The following is a 16,633-nucleotide window of genomic DNA, read 5'->3' as shown; positions in this document are numbered from 1 at the left end:
AGTGACCCACCACATATTGCAATAAACACGATGTGTAATTGACACTATGATGTCGGATGTGAAAGAGCAACATTTTCTGTTTTACTATGTTGCTTGCCTGGGACGATGGAACCTCCATATGTGTCTTATAGATATTACGGGCAAGACTGACACGTTGGTATTGCCAGTGCTTGTTTTAAATTGCTTTCAACTGAGCTTGGTTTTTTATTGCTTTTGTCAGCTCTCAAGTGCTAACTTTCCTGTTTTTTCCAATTACTTTTTTATTTGAGTAGGCATTTCATTATTAATTAAATTGGCACAAAACATAAATACATATTTATTGTGTTACTTTGCTAATAAACATGTATCATTGTAACTGTTCATTAGTGGCTGTTTGATCCCTCTCTGAAAAGCTGAATGGAAGAGACATTTCAATATGATGTAAGCACTGGAGATGGTAAAAAGATGACTTGAACATTGGTAATACTTGGAATAAGCATTGTGATAGCCAAATCTAGCAGACGTAGAAAGTCCCAGCATTGTTCCAAGTTTTGTTAGAAATTAACAACACAAATATTCTGTCAAATTCAATCCATTTGCTTGATGCACTCCTAAAAATATTGTATCACAGCAAGCAAGATTGACAAATTCTTCTTTCCTCATGAAATATGGAAATTGTATTGTAAACATGCATGTTTTATCACCTTTACTTTTTAGAAGGGTGTGTTTAAAAACGTATATACATTTCTTAATTTATGTATTAAATATTTTATTGAGCATATGCAAAAAAACAAATGCACCTCAGGTACTTCTGCAAGGGCCGCCACTGTTCTAGGGAGGCCAGGGTCAGTGACCCCGCGGGTACCCACCATAGGGCCAGCGGGGACAGTATTTCATTAACACAGCAAGCCGCCTACAACCCATTGGGCCGGCCGCGTCTTAAGAGGTGCTATACGGTGCAAGCTAGGCAGTGCAAGTGCATTGTGAAAAAACACGAGGAACAAAGAACTGTAAACAACCCCACCACCCACCCCACCCCAGCCCACCCTTCTCCTTGTCCATGTCCGGGGTCCAGCTCTAGGTCGCGAGTCACTCTCAACAGTCAGCGGACGCCACTCGTGTGGGGTCCGTGCGCTTGCGGGTATGTGTTTTGGGATCCGGGAGAGGTGTTTCGGCTAAGCGTAGCAGACGCAGGTAGCGCGGGCAGCTCACCTCCCGAAACTCCCCGGTGAGTAAGGCGAGGAATGGGCGCCAGAGTTCCGCAAAGTCCGCCCCCCTCCCTGACGCTGCCAGCGATAGTTTCTCCATCCCCAGGATCGCCCATAGTCTGTGAAGCCACCCCAGTTGTTGCGGAGCTTGGGTCGCCCTCCAGTGTGCCACAATGTTTTGGACCGCAGCCCCAAGCGCAAGTGCAATCAGGCGCCCGCGCCAGGATTTCAGAGGATACATGAGTGCGTTTGGGAGGCCTAGCAGGATGTACGCTGGGAAGCGCGGCAGTTGTGTGTCTAGGTGCGCATCTATAAGATCCAGGATAGGGTCCCAGTAGGGGCGCAGCGCCTTACAGCTCCACAGCAGGTGTTCCAGCGTCCCCAGTTCCCCACATCCCCTCCAGCATCTGTCACTGATCCGGGCATCCCAGTGGTGTAGTCTCTCAGGGGTGTGGTACCAGTATGTTGCTACCTTAGTTAAAGTCTCGGTAAGGCCGGTGTGGTGCGCCGAGTGTCTGGCCCTATGATACACCCCCTCCCATTCCTTCCTAGTGAGCTGCCTCCCCAGGTCTCTCTCCCATCGGACTTGGCCTGCATTGTAGGTGTGTGCTTGCGCGAGGAGCAGCTGCTGATAGAGGTCCGATATCAACTTCTTATCTGAGGTGCGCGTCAGCAGCCATCGTTCGTAAGGTGTGAGGGGCCGTTGGGCTCCGGGTTGGATCGAGGGGTGGAGCACCCAGTGGCGCACCTGTAGGTACTGCAAGCGTTCCGATTCGGCCACACCGTAGTCTGCTTTGATCTGCCGGAACGGCAGAATGCCCTTGGTGTCGAACATGTGTCCCGCCGCGCGGCAGGGTGTCGTCCGCCACGTCGTGAACGCGCTGGCGTCCAAGCCTGGCGTGAAGTCTGGGTTCGCAAAGATGGGGGTCATGGGCGAGGGGAAGGTGGTCAGCCCCTTGGCCACGGCTACCCTATCCCACACTCGCAGGGCGGTGCTGGTGATTTCAGAGGCGTACAGGTTAGGGGGACGGTGTCGGCGCGGAAGGAAGGGCACGCCTTGGAGCGTGCGGCCGGCCACTGCCTGGTCCAGGAAGAGCCAGTGCTTGCCGGACTCCAGCTGGAACCACTCCACAAAGGTGCGTAGCTGTGTTGCCTGGAAGTACAGCGTAAGGTCAGGCACGCCGACGCCCCCGTTCGCGGGGGGCAGGGTGGCGAGAGTATGCTTGAATCTGGGTCGTCGGCCGTTCCAGATAAACCGTGACAATTCCGACTGAGTCTGTTGGAGCCAACCCGCCGGGGGGTCCAGAGGAAGCGTCTGGAACAGGTACAGAATCTGCGGTAGCAGCGTCATTTTGACCGCGGCAATTCTGCCCAACCACGATAGCGTAAGTGGCTTCCAACGCCGGAGTTGCTCCCGGAGTTTGCGGGTGAGGGCCTCATAGTTGGCTCGCGCGGTGCCACGGACAGTAGGAGCTAGGCGAACGCCCAGATAAGGGACGGTAGCGTCCGACCATTGGAATTGGAATTCCGATTTAATCTCGTCCACCACCTCCGGGCTCAGGGAGATGTTCAAGGCCTCAGATTTGGCCTCGTTGATTTTGAAGCCCGAGGCCAGGGCGAAGGTGTGTAGCTCCACAGAGAGAGCGCGCAGGGACCGCATCGGGTCAGTGAGGGACAGCAGGACGTCATCGGCGTATAGGCTGATTGTGTGCGTATCGGCCCCAAATTTAATACCGGAGATGAGAGCATGCTGCCGCACCCTCTGAGCCATCGGCTCCATGTACAATGCGAACAAGAGTGGTGACAGCGGGCAGCCCTGGCGCGTGCCTCTGCCAATGTCGAACCTCGGGGAGGTGTGACCGTTCACTCGCACCGCGGCGTTGGGCCGGCGGTAGCAGTTGAAGATGCAGTGGCGAAGTTTTTCCCCAAAGCCGAAGTGGCGGAGGACCTGGTCAAGGTACGGCCAGTGCACCCTGTCGAAGGCTTTCTCCGCATCGATGGTGAGCAGCATGCAGCCGGGCTTAGTGCGTGATCCGGCCTCAATGAGGTGTAGCACCCGCTTAGTGTTGTCGCTGGTCTGCCGTTGGGGGATAAAGCCGGCTTGGTCGGGGTCTATCAGTTGTTGCATATAGGGGGCGATGCGGCTCGCGAGTATGCCAGTGTAAAGTTTCAGGTCTATGTTCAGTAGTGATATGGGTCTGTAGGAGCCGCAGAGTGCCGGGTCGCGACCCGGTTTGGGAATGACAGAGATAGACGCCTCCAGCAGATCCGGATGTATGGCACCAGGCGTGTCAAATGTGTTGAATAGGTCACGCAAGAGGGGGGCAAGTCGCTGGCAAAAGGTTTTGTAGAACGCCGCAGTATAGCCGTCGGGTCCCGGGGATTTCCCGACTTTTAGGCGGGCAATGGCCGAAATGACCTCTTCCAGGCCTATGGGCCGCTCCAGGAAGTCCGCCTGGGCTTGGGTGAGGGCGGGGAGGTCCGCGCCTCGCAGATAGGCTGGGCCAGTGTCAGGGTCCAGGTGATCCGCGTCGTAGAGCGCCGCATAGTAATCCCCAAACGCCGTCGCAATCGCCGCGTTCTCCGTGACCAGGTCGCCACTGGGCAACCGGAGAGAGTTCACCTGCTGCCTCTGAGTCTGCGCACGAAGTCTACTCGCCAGCAGTTTCCCGCAACGGTCGCCACCGGTATAGTAAACGTGTTTGAGGCGCATCGCGGCGTATTCCGCCACATCTTGATCCAAGGCCGCCAGCATTTTCCGCTCGGCGCACAGTTGACGCCATGCCCTGGACGCCCCCGTGCGCTGGTGCATCTGTTCTAATTCCGCCACGCGCTGGGAGAGCTCAGCACGTTTCAGTTCCCTCTCCTTGTTGTTGGCCGTGGCAATGGAAATGATTTCCCCGCGCAAGACCGCCTTAAGGGCTGCCCACTGGGTCGCCTTGGAGGTATCGTCGTTTGCGTTGTGCTCCAGAAAGCGGTCGATCGCCAATGTGAGCCTGGTCTGGGTGTCAGGCAGCTGTAAGAGACCGTCCCGCAGTCTCCAGTGCCGTTGAGGTGCCGGCATGGCACCCACCCGAAGCGTCGCCACCACTGGGCAGTGGTCTGAGAGCGAGGCCGGCAGTATCTCCACGCTCTCCACATGTAGCGCTAGCTGCGAAGAGCCCAGGAAATAGTCTAGCCGCGCATACGTCTTATGAGCGGCCGAGTAGTACGTGTAGGCGGTAACCTGAGGGTGTGTGTGCCGCCAGAGGTCGATGAGGCCCAGGTCCGCCAGGTGCGCGTGACCCGCCGCTGTGAGCGCCCCTACTTGGCCCGATCTCTGTCCCGAGCGATCCACCGTGTTATGAAAGACTAGGTTGAGGTCCCCCCCTAGCAGCAAGTGGGTGTGTGTGGTGGCTGTGATCGTCTCCAGGGCTGTGTGCAGGAACTTTTCTTGGCCCTCATTCGGACCATAGACTGAGCCCACAAGCAGGGTGTGACCCGCGAGTTGGAAGCTATAGAGTAGGAGCCGCCCTCTAACTTCGGCTTCTTTTTGGAGGACTTTCCCCTCAAAGGATTTAGCCACTAGGATCGCCACCCCCGCAGACTTCTTCGGGGAAGAGGAAAAGAACTGCCACGGGAACGCGCGGGATTTGAGCCTATGCTGGTCGCTGCGCACTAGATGTGTTTCCTGGAGGAGGCAGATGTCCGCCTTGGAACGCTCGAGATAGGATAAGATCGCCCTGCGTTTGTTCGGGCTGTTGAGGCCTCGCACATTAAGCGTAAGCACTATGAGGTGTCGTGACATATCTGGGATCGTACGAGGGAAGCCAAGCCTGCCTGGTGGCCGTGAGTGTGGGCCCACGGGTCGTGGAAGTCGCTGCGCTAGGGGCTGCGGCAGGGCAACCCTCGGCGACCGAACGTTCTGGACAAGGAGATCCCCCCCGCCCCTCCCCCTTCACTCCCCAGGACCCCCCCAACTCAAGCTGTCCCCCCTGGTCCCCGCTCAACCGGAGCAATCGGAGCAACCCCCCCACCCGGAACCCCCCCACACGTAGTGCAAACGGTTCCCATCCAACTCCCGGTACCCACCCCCCTACCCCTTCCATCTCCCCAACTGGTAAAGAAACATAGTCCAAGATTGTCCCAGGTCCAGACTCATGGCCACTGGACCCGTGGTAAGGTAAATCCGTAGAGTGGGGGCCGTGGCGGCGTCGCGAGCAAGTCGGCCTGCTCGAAGCACTCCGCCACAGACGAAAAGACAAAGTCACCATCAGGGAAGACCCAGAAGCGCTCTGTACGCGCCCCCGCCGCCGGACTAGGTTAGCCCGGACCCATCATGGCTTGTGGAACCGGTGTGTCGCTCTCCCAGCGTTCAGTTATTGTTCGACGGCGTCAGGCCTTGCGCCACCGTCTCCACCGCGGCTCTCTGGCCCTCCTCTATCTCGGTCGCCGCGGGGCGTTTCGGTCTGCGTCTGCGTCGTTGCTGCTGCCAGCGGCCCGGGCCGGACTCAGCAGGAGCCTTGTCTCCCGGTGACTCATCGTCGACCACCGGTTCCTCCAGGCCCAGCACGCGGCAAGCGTCCCTGAGGGTGCGTGGCTGGTGAAGGATATTGCCGAGCCGAAAGACTAAGCGGAAGGGGTGCCCCCAGCTGTAGGAAATGTTGCGCTGCCTCAGTTCCGCCGTCACTGGCCGAAAAATGCGCCGTTTCTCGAGGGTGAGTGCAGCCAGATCCTGGTAGAGCGCTGGTGCATGGTCGCCGAAGATAATCCTGTCCATGCGGCGTGCCTTGTTCAGGATCTCCTCCTTCGTCCTGAAGTCCTGCACGCCCACCAAGATGTCTGGGGGGTGCGTTGCATCGGCTCTCGGCGGGCCCGTTCGGTGGGCCCTATCCAGTCGCAGGGGGGCATCCGCCTGTCGGCCCAAGATGTGGTTGAAGAGGCCCTGCGTGAACCGAAAGAGGTCCTCCGTGTCCGGGGCCAATTTCACTCCTCGGATCCTGATATTATGCCGCCGGGAGCGGTTCTCCAAATCTTCAGCATGAGTCTGGAGATCCACCTGCTGGTCGTGAATGCGGGCCAACTCCTGCCGTAGGGCCTCTATTTCGGCGTCCCGGGTGTCGCTCTTCGTTTCCAGGTCTGCAACTCTCTCCCCTATGGCGTCGGTGTCGCGGCGGACCTCCTTGATCTCATCCTGGAGCTCCTTCTTTAGGGCGTGGATGTCTTCCCTCAGCCCCGTGAACAGGGACTCCAGAAAGGACCGCGTGACTGGAGCCTCGGGGTCTGCCCCCCCTGGGGGCGGTAGGTCCACCGTCTGCTTGTCTGTGTCTCCTCGGGGGTTTGACCCCCCGGGGCCAGTCCGCTTCCCCATGGTGGGGGGGGTGAAGAGATCCTTGATAGTGCGATCTTTCCTGGGCCTTCCGCCGGACATGTCGTCCCCGAGACCCCAGCTGCGACCGCCGGTGACACCTTCCGCTGGCCGCTGACCGGTCTTCAATCTTGGTGGGCACCGCTCCGGCCCCGGGACGACCAGTGCTGCGTGAGTGGCCCCCCCGTGATCCCCTCAATCTTCCACCACTCCGGGGGAGCAGCGTGACGCGGCCTCTCTACAAGCCCGTGGCCGGGTCAGGGGGGCCGTGGGACTCTCCACAAGGCTATAGCCAGGTATAGGGGCCGCGTGACAGGAGCAGGAGCACCGGCTGTGGAGGGCAGGACGGAGAGCGCTGGACGGGCCGGGTGGGAGGCCACCCAAGATGGCGCCCGCGGCACACCACGATGCACTGGTCTGGGGGCGAGAGCCCAGAGTGGTCGTTGAGGCCTCTTCGCGGCGAGGGGGTCCGCTCACCTCCGTGTGGGTCGTGGCCGGGGGGGGGCTTGGTTGCTCGTGTGGGCGTCTTCAGTGCCCGGACAGGATGAGGGCCCTCGCGCTGTCCCACCACGTGCGTAGCTCTTATGGCGCCTCTCTGCACCCCCCGCACCGACCTGTCACCACCTCCTCCGCCGAAGGCCCAGGTGCGCAGATGCAGCTAGGGACCGGGCAGTACCGCAGGCAGGGATGGGTGACTGCTGTGGACCTTGCCAACCGACCCCGTGTCGGCTGAGTGTGCTCTCCGGCGTCTCGGCCTGCCGACGTGTCCCGCTGCCAGCGGACAGGACCGTGGGGGTGTCTGCCGGTCCCTGCCGACTCCCGGTGAGCCCACGTGGGAGGGGGTCCGCCGTGCTGGGGGGTGGGGGCCTCCCTCGCCGCCTCTCCTCACCTCCGTGTTGCGGGTCGTCCACCCGACCCAGGCCGAGCCCGCCGCCAGGCGCCACCAGTCAGGCTACAGTAGGTCCGCGCGGTGAGCCCGCAGAAGCCCCCTGCAGATGATCGCGGGGGCCTCGCGCTTGGTCGCGCGGGCCGGGCTCACCGACGCAGCGGCCGGGCACAGACGTCCTTGACTCGGCCTGCAGGCTCCGCCCCTCGCGGCCTCGCTGTCGTTCCGCGCTCAGGCCGTCCGCGCCGCCAGGTCACCGGGCCGGGCCCAGCCGGGTTTCCACCTCGGGAATCGCCCACACAGCCGTCCAGCAGTTCCCCGCAGCAATGCCGGCCTCAGCCCGCCGGGGAAGTGCTCGGGTCCGGGCGTTTGCTGACAGAAGCGCTATGGATAACGGCCGGCGGCGGGAGCTCCGACAAAGCACGTCTGCTCACGCCGCCATCTTGGCCACGCCCCTCACATTTCTTAATTTAAATGGGTTTGCTACACAATCCATTAGATTGACTACATACCCATCTCTTCAGGAAACACCACAGCGACAGACAGGACTCTCCACCGGTCATATCTTACTTTAATATAAATGAATTATAGCTGGGCTCTCGCCCTCGTTCAGTGCTGTGTTGCTTTGTAGCTTGGGTTGCCCTCTGTAAACACCTGTACATACATACCTCAATTCATTTAGGTGTTTTATATTGCATCAGCTTTCCAAACTTAAGAGTGCAGTACATACATTCAGGTACAATGTTGAAAGTTATAGTTATTAGTGTCATCAAATGTGCAAAGTTTCGGAGATTCCACATCTAAAAACAATGTTTTGATGTCTTGATTGGACTACCCGATTCACGTAGGTTTTTGCCAAATATTAAAATAAATAAATTGTCTTTGATTTAAAAAAAGATTGTATTAACAAACGTAAAGCTGATTGCACAATAAACGAGTACCCTTGTATAAAAACAGAGTTGTCAACATTCACAATCTGAAAGCAAAGAACATTGTGGTTTGGTATTCTGGGATACTGCAGTGTTTTCTTCACTGGTGTTTGCAGTAGATTCAGGTTGAGTCATGATTTTGAGAAATGGATGGTAAATATCTGAACATTGATCCTCTTGTGTAGATATTTGCTTTACTGCTCATCACAAGAAAATGAAATGCTTTTCTGGAGACCAGTGGCGGCTGGTGACATTTGAAATTGGTGAGGTGTTACATAATAGTTGTACTGCACTGCTACTTAGTTTTCCTCATCATGCCTCTATTTTTGGCAGTTTTTTTTAGATATCTACTGACTGTCAATAAACAAAGAGGAGTTGTTCAAATATTTCTGTATTTGTGCAGAATCTCTGCACAAAACGGCCCCTCTATTATTCAAGAACTACATTCATTCGACAGGTGCCTTACCTAAAATCAATAAATGTTGTCAAAGACTGCTCTGTTTTACCTGTTAGGCAGTGAATTCCTGGAACTGAATGCCCCAGCCCCTCGACCAAAAGTCCTACGAACCTTGCATTTTAATGGATAACTGGCTCCATCTTTTCTGCTATCCAGGAATTGTATCCTGTGTAAGGACAACCTTTACGGCAATCGTGCGCTGATTATCAGCGAACGTTCATCTCACTGAGCCATCCTCCCTGACGTGCTTCTCTATGACGTATCTCAACACAACCAACACAAAACACCATATTCCAAGTCAACCCACCAATACACAAAATAACGTTTCCCCCCAAGTAACACCGTATCAGCAAATCAACAAAACAGTGAGTACACTAACACAACACGATACAATGACGTAACATCCTTAGAGCATCGTACTGACAATTTGCGGTTTGAAAAAACAAAATGATATGCTGTCCAGAGTTTAAGTACACCAATCAATTAAAAAATGCGCTATTGAAGGCAGGGATGTATTGACTAGTGAGCCATCCAACTAGAGCACCTCAAGCGGGACTGCCACCGGGCCTGGTGAACCCAGTCCCACTAAAATGTAATTACTTATTCATGATCCTCTTCTGTCTGGTGCTCATAAATAACTATGCTGGGAGCTACCAAGACTGGGGTGTAGGGTGCGGGCAGTGTGCGACCCACGGTGAAGGAAATGGAGAAAGCAAAAAGACCCCAAAAGGGGAAAAAACGGAGCGGTTGGAAAAATAGAAAACGTCATAACTAGAGAGGTAAGCGTAAGGAAAGATGAGAGTTAAAAAGATGGGTAGGTAGAAAGGGGAACACAAATTGCCCTGAATTGGCGCCACACTGCAGTAACATGCTCACACTGCGTTAGATCCCTTGCACCTGGGTGTCTAGACAGGTTCAGGCAGGCGTTGTATCACTAAGGAGTCACACCCATCAAAAATGTATTGTGTTCAGAGATTACTATTCTATCGAACCACTAAAAGCATAGCGAGCAACAACTTTCGTAATAACAGTAAATCAGAATATGAAACGATATGCGATATGCCTTATATTGCAGTTAAGGAAGAGCTGCACAAACAAAAAGGTAAAATGGTAATTTCGATATATGACCCAGTGAAAACATCTCACCAACAACAGGGCTCAGTCCCAGACTGATGCAATGCAGTGATAACATTGGCAACCTGAGGGTGGAAGAAATGTATCTTCCGGCATCCACAGTCATCAAAGATTATGCTCTATTAAACAAGCGATTTGATCCAATTGCGCAACAATTCAGCCCACGTTTTAGTGAATGAGTAATATTTCTCACAAGCCCGCGTTTGATTGGGGTTTTATTTAACCTCTTAGGGTCATGTAATAAATACTAAGTGAATTATTCAGCCCAGTTGGCCAAACAATAGCTTTCAGTGATATATTCTGTATGTGCAATGAAAGTTTGAACACTACAGGCAGTTAGCCAACCGCGGCTGGCATTCTCGCGGGAGAAGCGGGGGAGTGGGTTGGGAATAAAATTAAGTTAGTTACCGTTACAGCCGGTACCGTCCTGCCTCCGAGTCCCTCCTGGCCACATATTATTAATTCTGGTGGAGGAACAGGAAGCAGCTAGCTGGCAGCCTCCTGCCCCTACCCTAGGCTAGGCCAATCACAACGCTGCAATGGCAGCGTTGTGATTGGTGAGGCTCAGCGGAGAGCTCCCCAGCCAGGCCATTTTCTCTATGTAGACTGCATGAGTGTAGTATCCTGCTGCTCAGTTAGAATGACTGCCTGATGAAATGTTAGTGTTTGGAATGTGTGCGTGCGTGAATCATTTGGCTGAAGGGCTGAGCAGCAGGGAAGCTGCTCCTGGTGGGGCTCCTACTTAGACTATGACTTTACCTCCCTGTATTTAACTTTACCATCTCAATAAATCTACGTGGTAAACTACCTGGCTTGGACCGTCCGTTATTCCATACTACAGTCATGCAGCCTACATAGAGAAAAAGGGGGGGATGCGCATGACTGGGATCGTAGGTCCTGGGGCCGACCAAACAGTCAGTTCCCACAACAGTGGGCAGAGCCACTCCCCCCCCCCATCGACCAGGACCGCCCACCCTCCCTCAACCAGGCACCTGGCACTTCTGCTTTCCCGCAGTGCGAGAAGCAGAAACATAAAATAGTAGTTTTACCATTTTATGTTTCTGCCTTCTCGCACTGCTGCGAGAAAGCAGTTGGGCTACGCCCCCACACCCCTATGGGGAGCCACCACTGCTATAGACTTTATAAGTGCTTCAAATCAAATGTGATCACAGAGCAGGGTTATTCAAGTATCGCTTTCAATAACTTAAAAATTCCATGAGGCAGCAAAAGTTGCGATGCTTTTAATGGTTGGTATCTGCTGATTTTCAGCTTCTAAGATGTTGGACAAAACCAATGTGAATTGTCCTACTAAAAGTTATTGTCTTCTTTATATTTTGTCTTAATAGAACCATGAAGTCTTCTCACCATCTAGAAGAGGATGACTTTGTCCCAGAACTTCAAAGGAGCATCCATCCAAGGGAGCGGCCAGACTGGGAAGAGACTCTCTGCGCTATGGTAACTCTCAACGCTCTACCTTGTTTACTTTCCTTCTAGTCCATTTAACACATTTGTAGTCCTTGCCGTTCCACTAGTCTTCAGGTCTTTGTTTCAGGAGCTGATGGGTAAAATATCAATGCTGAAAGGAGCAAAAGGCCAGGTTCACATCTCACCACTTGCGTAATGTTCTTTCAGGTGATGTTTAACTAAAATTTCTTACTTGCTTTGATTGTTAGCTAAGCATGTAATTGATCCAAAAGTCATGTCCTCATCAATACATTTTATAATTCATATTTTCAGGCGTTGCTACTTCGATCTTGCTACAGACTTTGTTTTCTGCTTACGTTTTCGGTTGTGGAGTTTAAGAACGTACATGACCGTGTTTTCATACGCTGCTTCTGCACTTTGTATCATGGATGCTTTCAAGACAAGAATGTTATTTTGCAACCATATGTGACTGCAAAACTGGAATATGTTTAGTGTGCAGTGTCTGATTTAGGATGATTATCACTCCTGTCCTGCCTCTGACCTTTCAGCATAAGCCGCTCTGCAATCAAATGTATTGCTAAAGCAGAAACGCTGCATATGTTCAATATATGAAATGCTCAATAAAAGCATATTTCCTCCTCTTTATTCCCTGATACAATCAAATGACCTTTTAGTTATGCGTCCCTGGTTAATTTACAGTTAGAAAAAGAATCACTTATAACTCGTTCTACATCCCCAACAGCAGGATAATAGGCAGATATTAAATGTATAATTTCCTTTACCTCAGTTTACCCCAGTAAATCCCCATTCCACCTCTTCATTTCATATAATAAATGAGCTCATTCCTTCAAACGTCTTTTGGATGGTGGGGATGTGTGTCCCCATGTCATAATACAGTTGCCCTTCACTGCTTTCAACCACTTAGTAGGTACAACTTTCATTGTCAAGAGAGAATAAGACGTCAGGTTGACAAAAGGACATTCCTACTTGTCCTGCTTTGAGTGTACTATTTATAGATGTATGGCAAGTGATTTGGAATGATGAAAAATTGTATGGTTTGATGTGGCTTGTGGATTTGTTATGATTTGGTTTTGCTTCAATTCCAAGTTCATTGGTGCAATGAAAAATGTCCTAGCTTTCGTAATGGAAGTTTTCAATTCTATTAAGAACAAGGAAGCAAGGATTTTGCTGTTATTTCTTCGCTTTATTAACAGCAGCCATTTAGAGAACAACAAAAGATTTCATTTCCCATAACACTAGGGAAAAAGTCAACAGTTCAACAATAGGCAACATCCAATAAATTTAGGGCAGGGCCCCTTGATAATCCCTTGTTGATTATTCCTGCGACTGCAAATCGATAGTAGCATCCTTAATCCTGTTTCGACCCATCAAATCATAGAGGTAAATGAACAGAGGTGCATGATACTGGAAACCACGTAGCATCCTTAATCCTGTTTCGACCCATCAAATCGTAGAGGTAAATGAACATAGGTGTATGATACTGGAAACCAAAAGTTCCCTACATAACTCCAGCAGAAAACACACATGGTCACAATAAGCCATAAGCAATACACTTAAAACTATCAAAGAAGGTCGGATACACCCACTTCAACGCAAACCTCTTATTATAAGGAGGGAAAGTATGACGACCTGTGGGCTAATCCTCACCTCTGTGTCCTTCATAGAATTGAAAATTTCTGTTACGATAGTTAGGCCATTTTTCATTCTATGTCTGGACTGAAGGCAAGGATTACGCTAGTTTAAAGCTTATAAACAACCAATACCAGAGTCTGGTTTGAAATAAAACCTCTTAAAGGTCGAATCTGAGGACCAGTCCGTTGCATTGAGGATATTCTCCAGGTGGACCCCAAGGGAGAAGCTTTTGATGCCATAGCTCTTCTAGTGGAGTGAGCCCCAAACATCTTTGTATCAGTTCCAGCTTCCTTCATTGGCCACTGGTCCCATCTGGTGCTGGCAGGTGAAGAGACTAACTCGAATGGTTTCTTTAGGACTATTAGCAATTGCCTCTCTCCATGGGGTGAATGTCCGCCATCATATTTATTTATTTATTTATTTATTTATTTGATTTGTATAGCGCGTTATAGCCACCGGGGCCTCTAAGCGCTGGTTGTCCAAATTAACTAGTAGGGCTGAGCATATTACTTGATCTTGGAGTGCGCTTAGTGACTGCTCCATGCTTGTTTGAATAACACAGTTTTTAGCTTTTTCCTAAAAGTTAACAAATTGCGTTCCTTCCTAAGATCTGGGGTCAATTTATTCCACAGAGCCGGGAGTGTTTTAGAGAAGGCACGTCCCCCTACCGTGGCCAGTTTAAATCGGGGTTGGGATAGGAGAGTAGCATCCGAAGAGCGTAGAGTCCTGCTCGGCGTGTAGAGGGAAATTCTGGACTTAAGGTATGTTGGTGCATTCCCGTACAGCGTCTTATGCACTATACACAGTCCCTTGAAAACTACTCTCTGCCGAATTGGGAGCCAATGAAGCTCCTGCATCAGCGGGGATGAGTGGGTCATCCTAGGTTTCTTGTAGATCAACCTGGCCGCATCGTTCATAACCCCCTGTAGCTTATCCAGCAGCCGCTGGGGTAACCCTATGTACAGGGAGTTTCCATAATCCAGTCTCCATAAGACTCATAACTCTCATAACTCTTTATAGACCTCACAACGAACAGCTTCAGGTAATCTGGTAAAGAAGAATAATTAACTAGTTGAGAATTACATTTTGTACGTCTTGAAATATAGAAGGTGTCCCCCTCGGGGTGAATACTCAACCCGTTACGTCCAGTGCGCTGACATCTGACACGCTGGCATGAAACCAGGAAAAGTAGAGTGGCTAGCTTGGCCGGCAACTCCTTCCGGGAAAGATATTTATTGGACTGCCAAGACAAAAACAGATAAAGAACCTTGTTGACATCCGACAAAACAGAGTGTCTTACTTTTGGAGAAGAGAGAGACCAGCGTGGCGCAAGAGCTGTTGCACCAAAGGGTATTCCCCACCGTAGGATCACCAAATGGTGAGCGTCCAGCTGAGATTGCCGACCTGAAGGTTTTATATGCCCGGGTTAGGCCCATATAGCAGTGCTGCACATTTTCTTACATTGTCCTCTTTCTGCACAATAACATTTTACGGTAACCTTTTGCACATATTTGCATGCATGACAATGTTGGATTTGTTTCTCTAAAACTGCTCTGCTTTTACATTTCGTTTTGCGCAATATTATCATGATGCCTTGAACACAAAGTACAAGGCATTTACACACGATGTTCAAATGCCATTCTATCTTAATCCACGGGGCGACATGGCTATCTACATATCCATAACAATGCTAATCTGCATATACATCGCAAGGATGCTTTTTATTATAAATACATACGCATTTCTGGGGGTTAGCAAAGGAGACACTTCTGACGTCAAGGGGTATCTGCATGCTGAGGCTTCCCCAAGCAGCTGACTAACATCTCCATGAGGTGTGTCCAGTTCGTGACCAAGACTAGGTCCTGCATTCCTTCCTGCCGGATAGTGTGGGGGGGGGGGGGGAAATCATCCCTTGGGGGGATTCCTGGCTCTAGATACACACACCTACAAATACTCTAGACTCACCTAGAGTAGAGATTGCATAGTAGGAGTATGCCTGATTACCACCTTATATGCCTGCATATATACACTGTTTTAGCACCATGGTGGAACTTTATCTGCTAGCTACTATTTTGGTGCTTGTAATCACTTTCATATGCTTCAGTCTACTGATTATCACAGCACATGTATTCTTTGCAAGAATAGCATTGGTTCAATAAATATATTCAAATGTCCCATTGTGTATTCTCAGTATTTTTCTCTGAGAACAACAGTGTACGAGTGACTGGGCGAAAGGGTTCTAGATCTGTTACCATAATTTCTGAGTGGTCATGGTTGTCATGTTCAGTGATTGCCAGAAGCCATTTGCTTCTTGTTTAATTTAGGGCGGCTTATGGTGGCACTGTGAGCTAGGCCAACATATACTATGGGGGTGCATAGAATCAGTATAAGCACCTCACCCAAAGTGTATGTTGTCCACAAACACGCAGGTCCTACAGATTAGTGGGAACTACACGCCAAAGACATTTATAGATCTATATGCAAGCCCATCTAATGCCAACAAAGCAAGGAAGTTCAAGATTTCTGCCTCCACGAGATCCAAACATCGTGATGACACTAGCCCAACCATCGAGCCCGTGCCGTTCTATAACGCTTGGTGGTGCTATCTGCCTAAGACCTTGGAGATGGAGATGGAGATGCAGCCTGTCTTGAAAGACCTGGGACTCTCCACCGTTCCCTGTAATCCTCCATGTCATATGAAACAGAGACCTCTCCAACTCTAGATGATGGAGATTCCCTCAGGGTCCTTGAGGAGATCTGAAAAGAAGGGTAAGAGGATTGGAAAATCCCAAGAATTCCAGAAGCCCTGGATACCAGACTTTTGATTTCCAGGTCAGGATCCATTATGGCGATGTCCGCCTTCTGTCATCTTACCAGAGCAGAGCGGTGCATGATCATCATAAATGGAGGGAAGTAATAATTTCCTTCCTTTTGCCAGTTCTGGAAGAAAGTGTCTGTGGCGTCCGCCTCCAGGTCTGGGTGCCAGTTAAAGTACTTCAAGAGTTGGTTGTCCAGACAAGACGTAAAGAGGTCCACTGTGAATGGTCCCTATCTGTCGTAGAGGCTTGGAACGCTGATGGATGCCAGATGCTCGCTTCTTGAAGATGTTGTGAATGCCAATCAGCTATTTAATTGGCTGGTCCGGGAGATGTTTGGCTGACACAGATCTAGTTCTCTAGGCCGTAGTTCCAGAAGTTGTGGGCCAGATCTGACAGATTCTTGAATCTAGTACCTCAGAGTTGACTTGGGTATCGAACTGCTGCTACATTGTCCATTTTGAATATGGCACAGCACTGCACTCGTTCTTTGGTCCAGCTCCAGACCACAAACGATCCTGCCAGTAGTTCGAGGCAATTGGTGTGCATGAATGTTTTTTTTGAGAGGACGATTGTCCTCCTGTTGAGAAGTTCCACTTTGTGACCCCCGCCCATGCCACTGCTGTTGAACTTTATGACCAAATCTGGAAGGTATCCAAATATCACCTGAACATTGCATGCTTCCATATGAGCCAGCCACCATTGAATCTCTTCTTGAGCTTCCTCTGACAAGGGAACCATGTGGGAGCGCCTGAGACCCTCCCTGAGGTGAAAGTCTTTCAACCGTTGGAGGGCCTGA

General features: G+C 51.1%; 1 protein-coding gene across 2 annotated transcripts in view; it reads left to right on the top strand.

The window, feature by feature from the left end:
• Positions 1–16,633, top strand: part of ARHGAP32 (Rho GTPase activating protein 32) — a 1,359,293-nt gene that overhangs the window by 136,396 nt on the left and 1,206,264 nt on the right. For both annotated transcript variants that reach the window (XM_086956893.1, XM_086956892.1), the window contains exon 2: positions 11,287–11,395. In XM_086956893.1, the coding sequence (XP_086813019.1) occupies positions 11,287–11,395 (109 nt within the window). The remainder of the gene's footprint in view (positions 1–11,286; positions 11,396–16,633) is intronic.

This window comes from Lissotriton vulgaris, chromosome 2_1 (genome assembly GCF_964263255.1).
Source record: "Lissotriton vulgaris chromosome 2_1, aLisVul1.2, whole genome shotgun sequence".
Lineage (NCBI taxonomy): Eukaryota > Metazoa > Chordata > Amphibia > Caudata > Salamandridae > Lissotriton > Lissotriton vulgaris.
The sequence above is the reverse complement of the archived record's forward strand: the minus strand, read 5'-3'. Positions and strand labels throughout refer to the sequence as shown.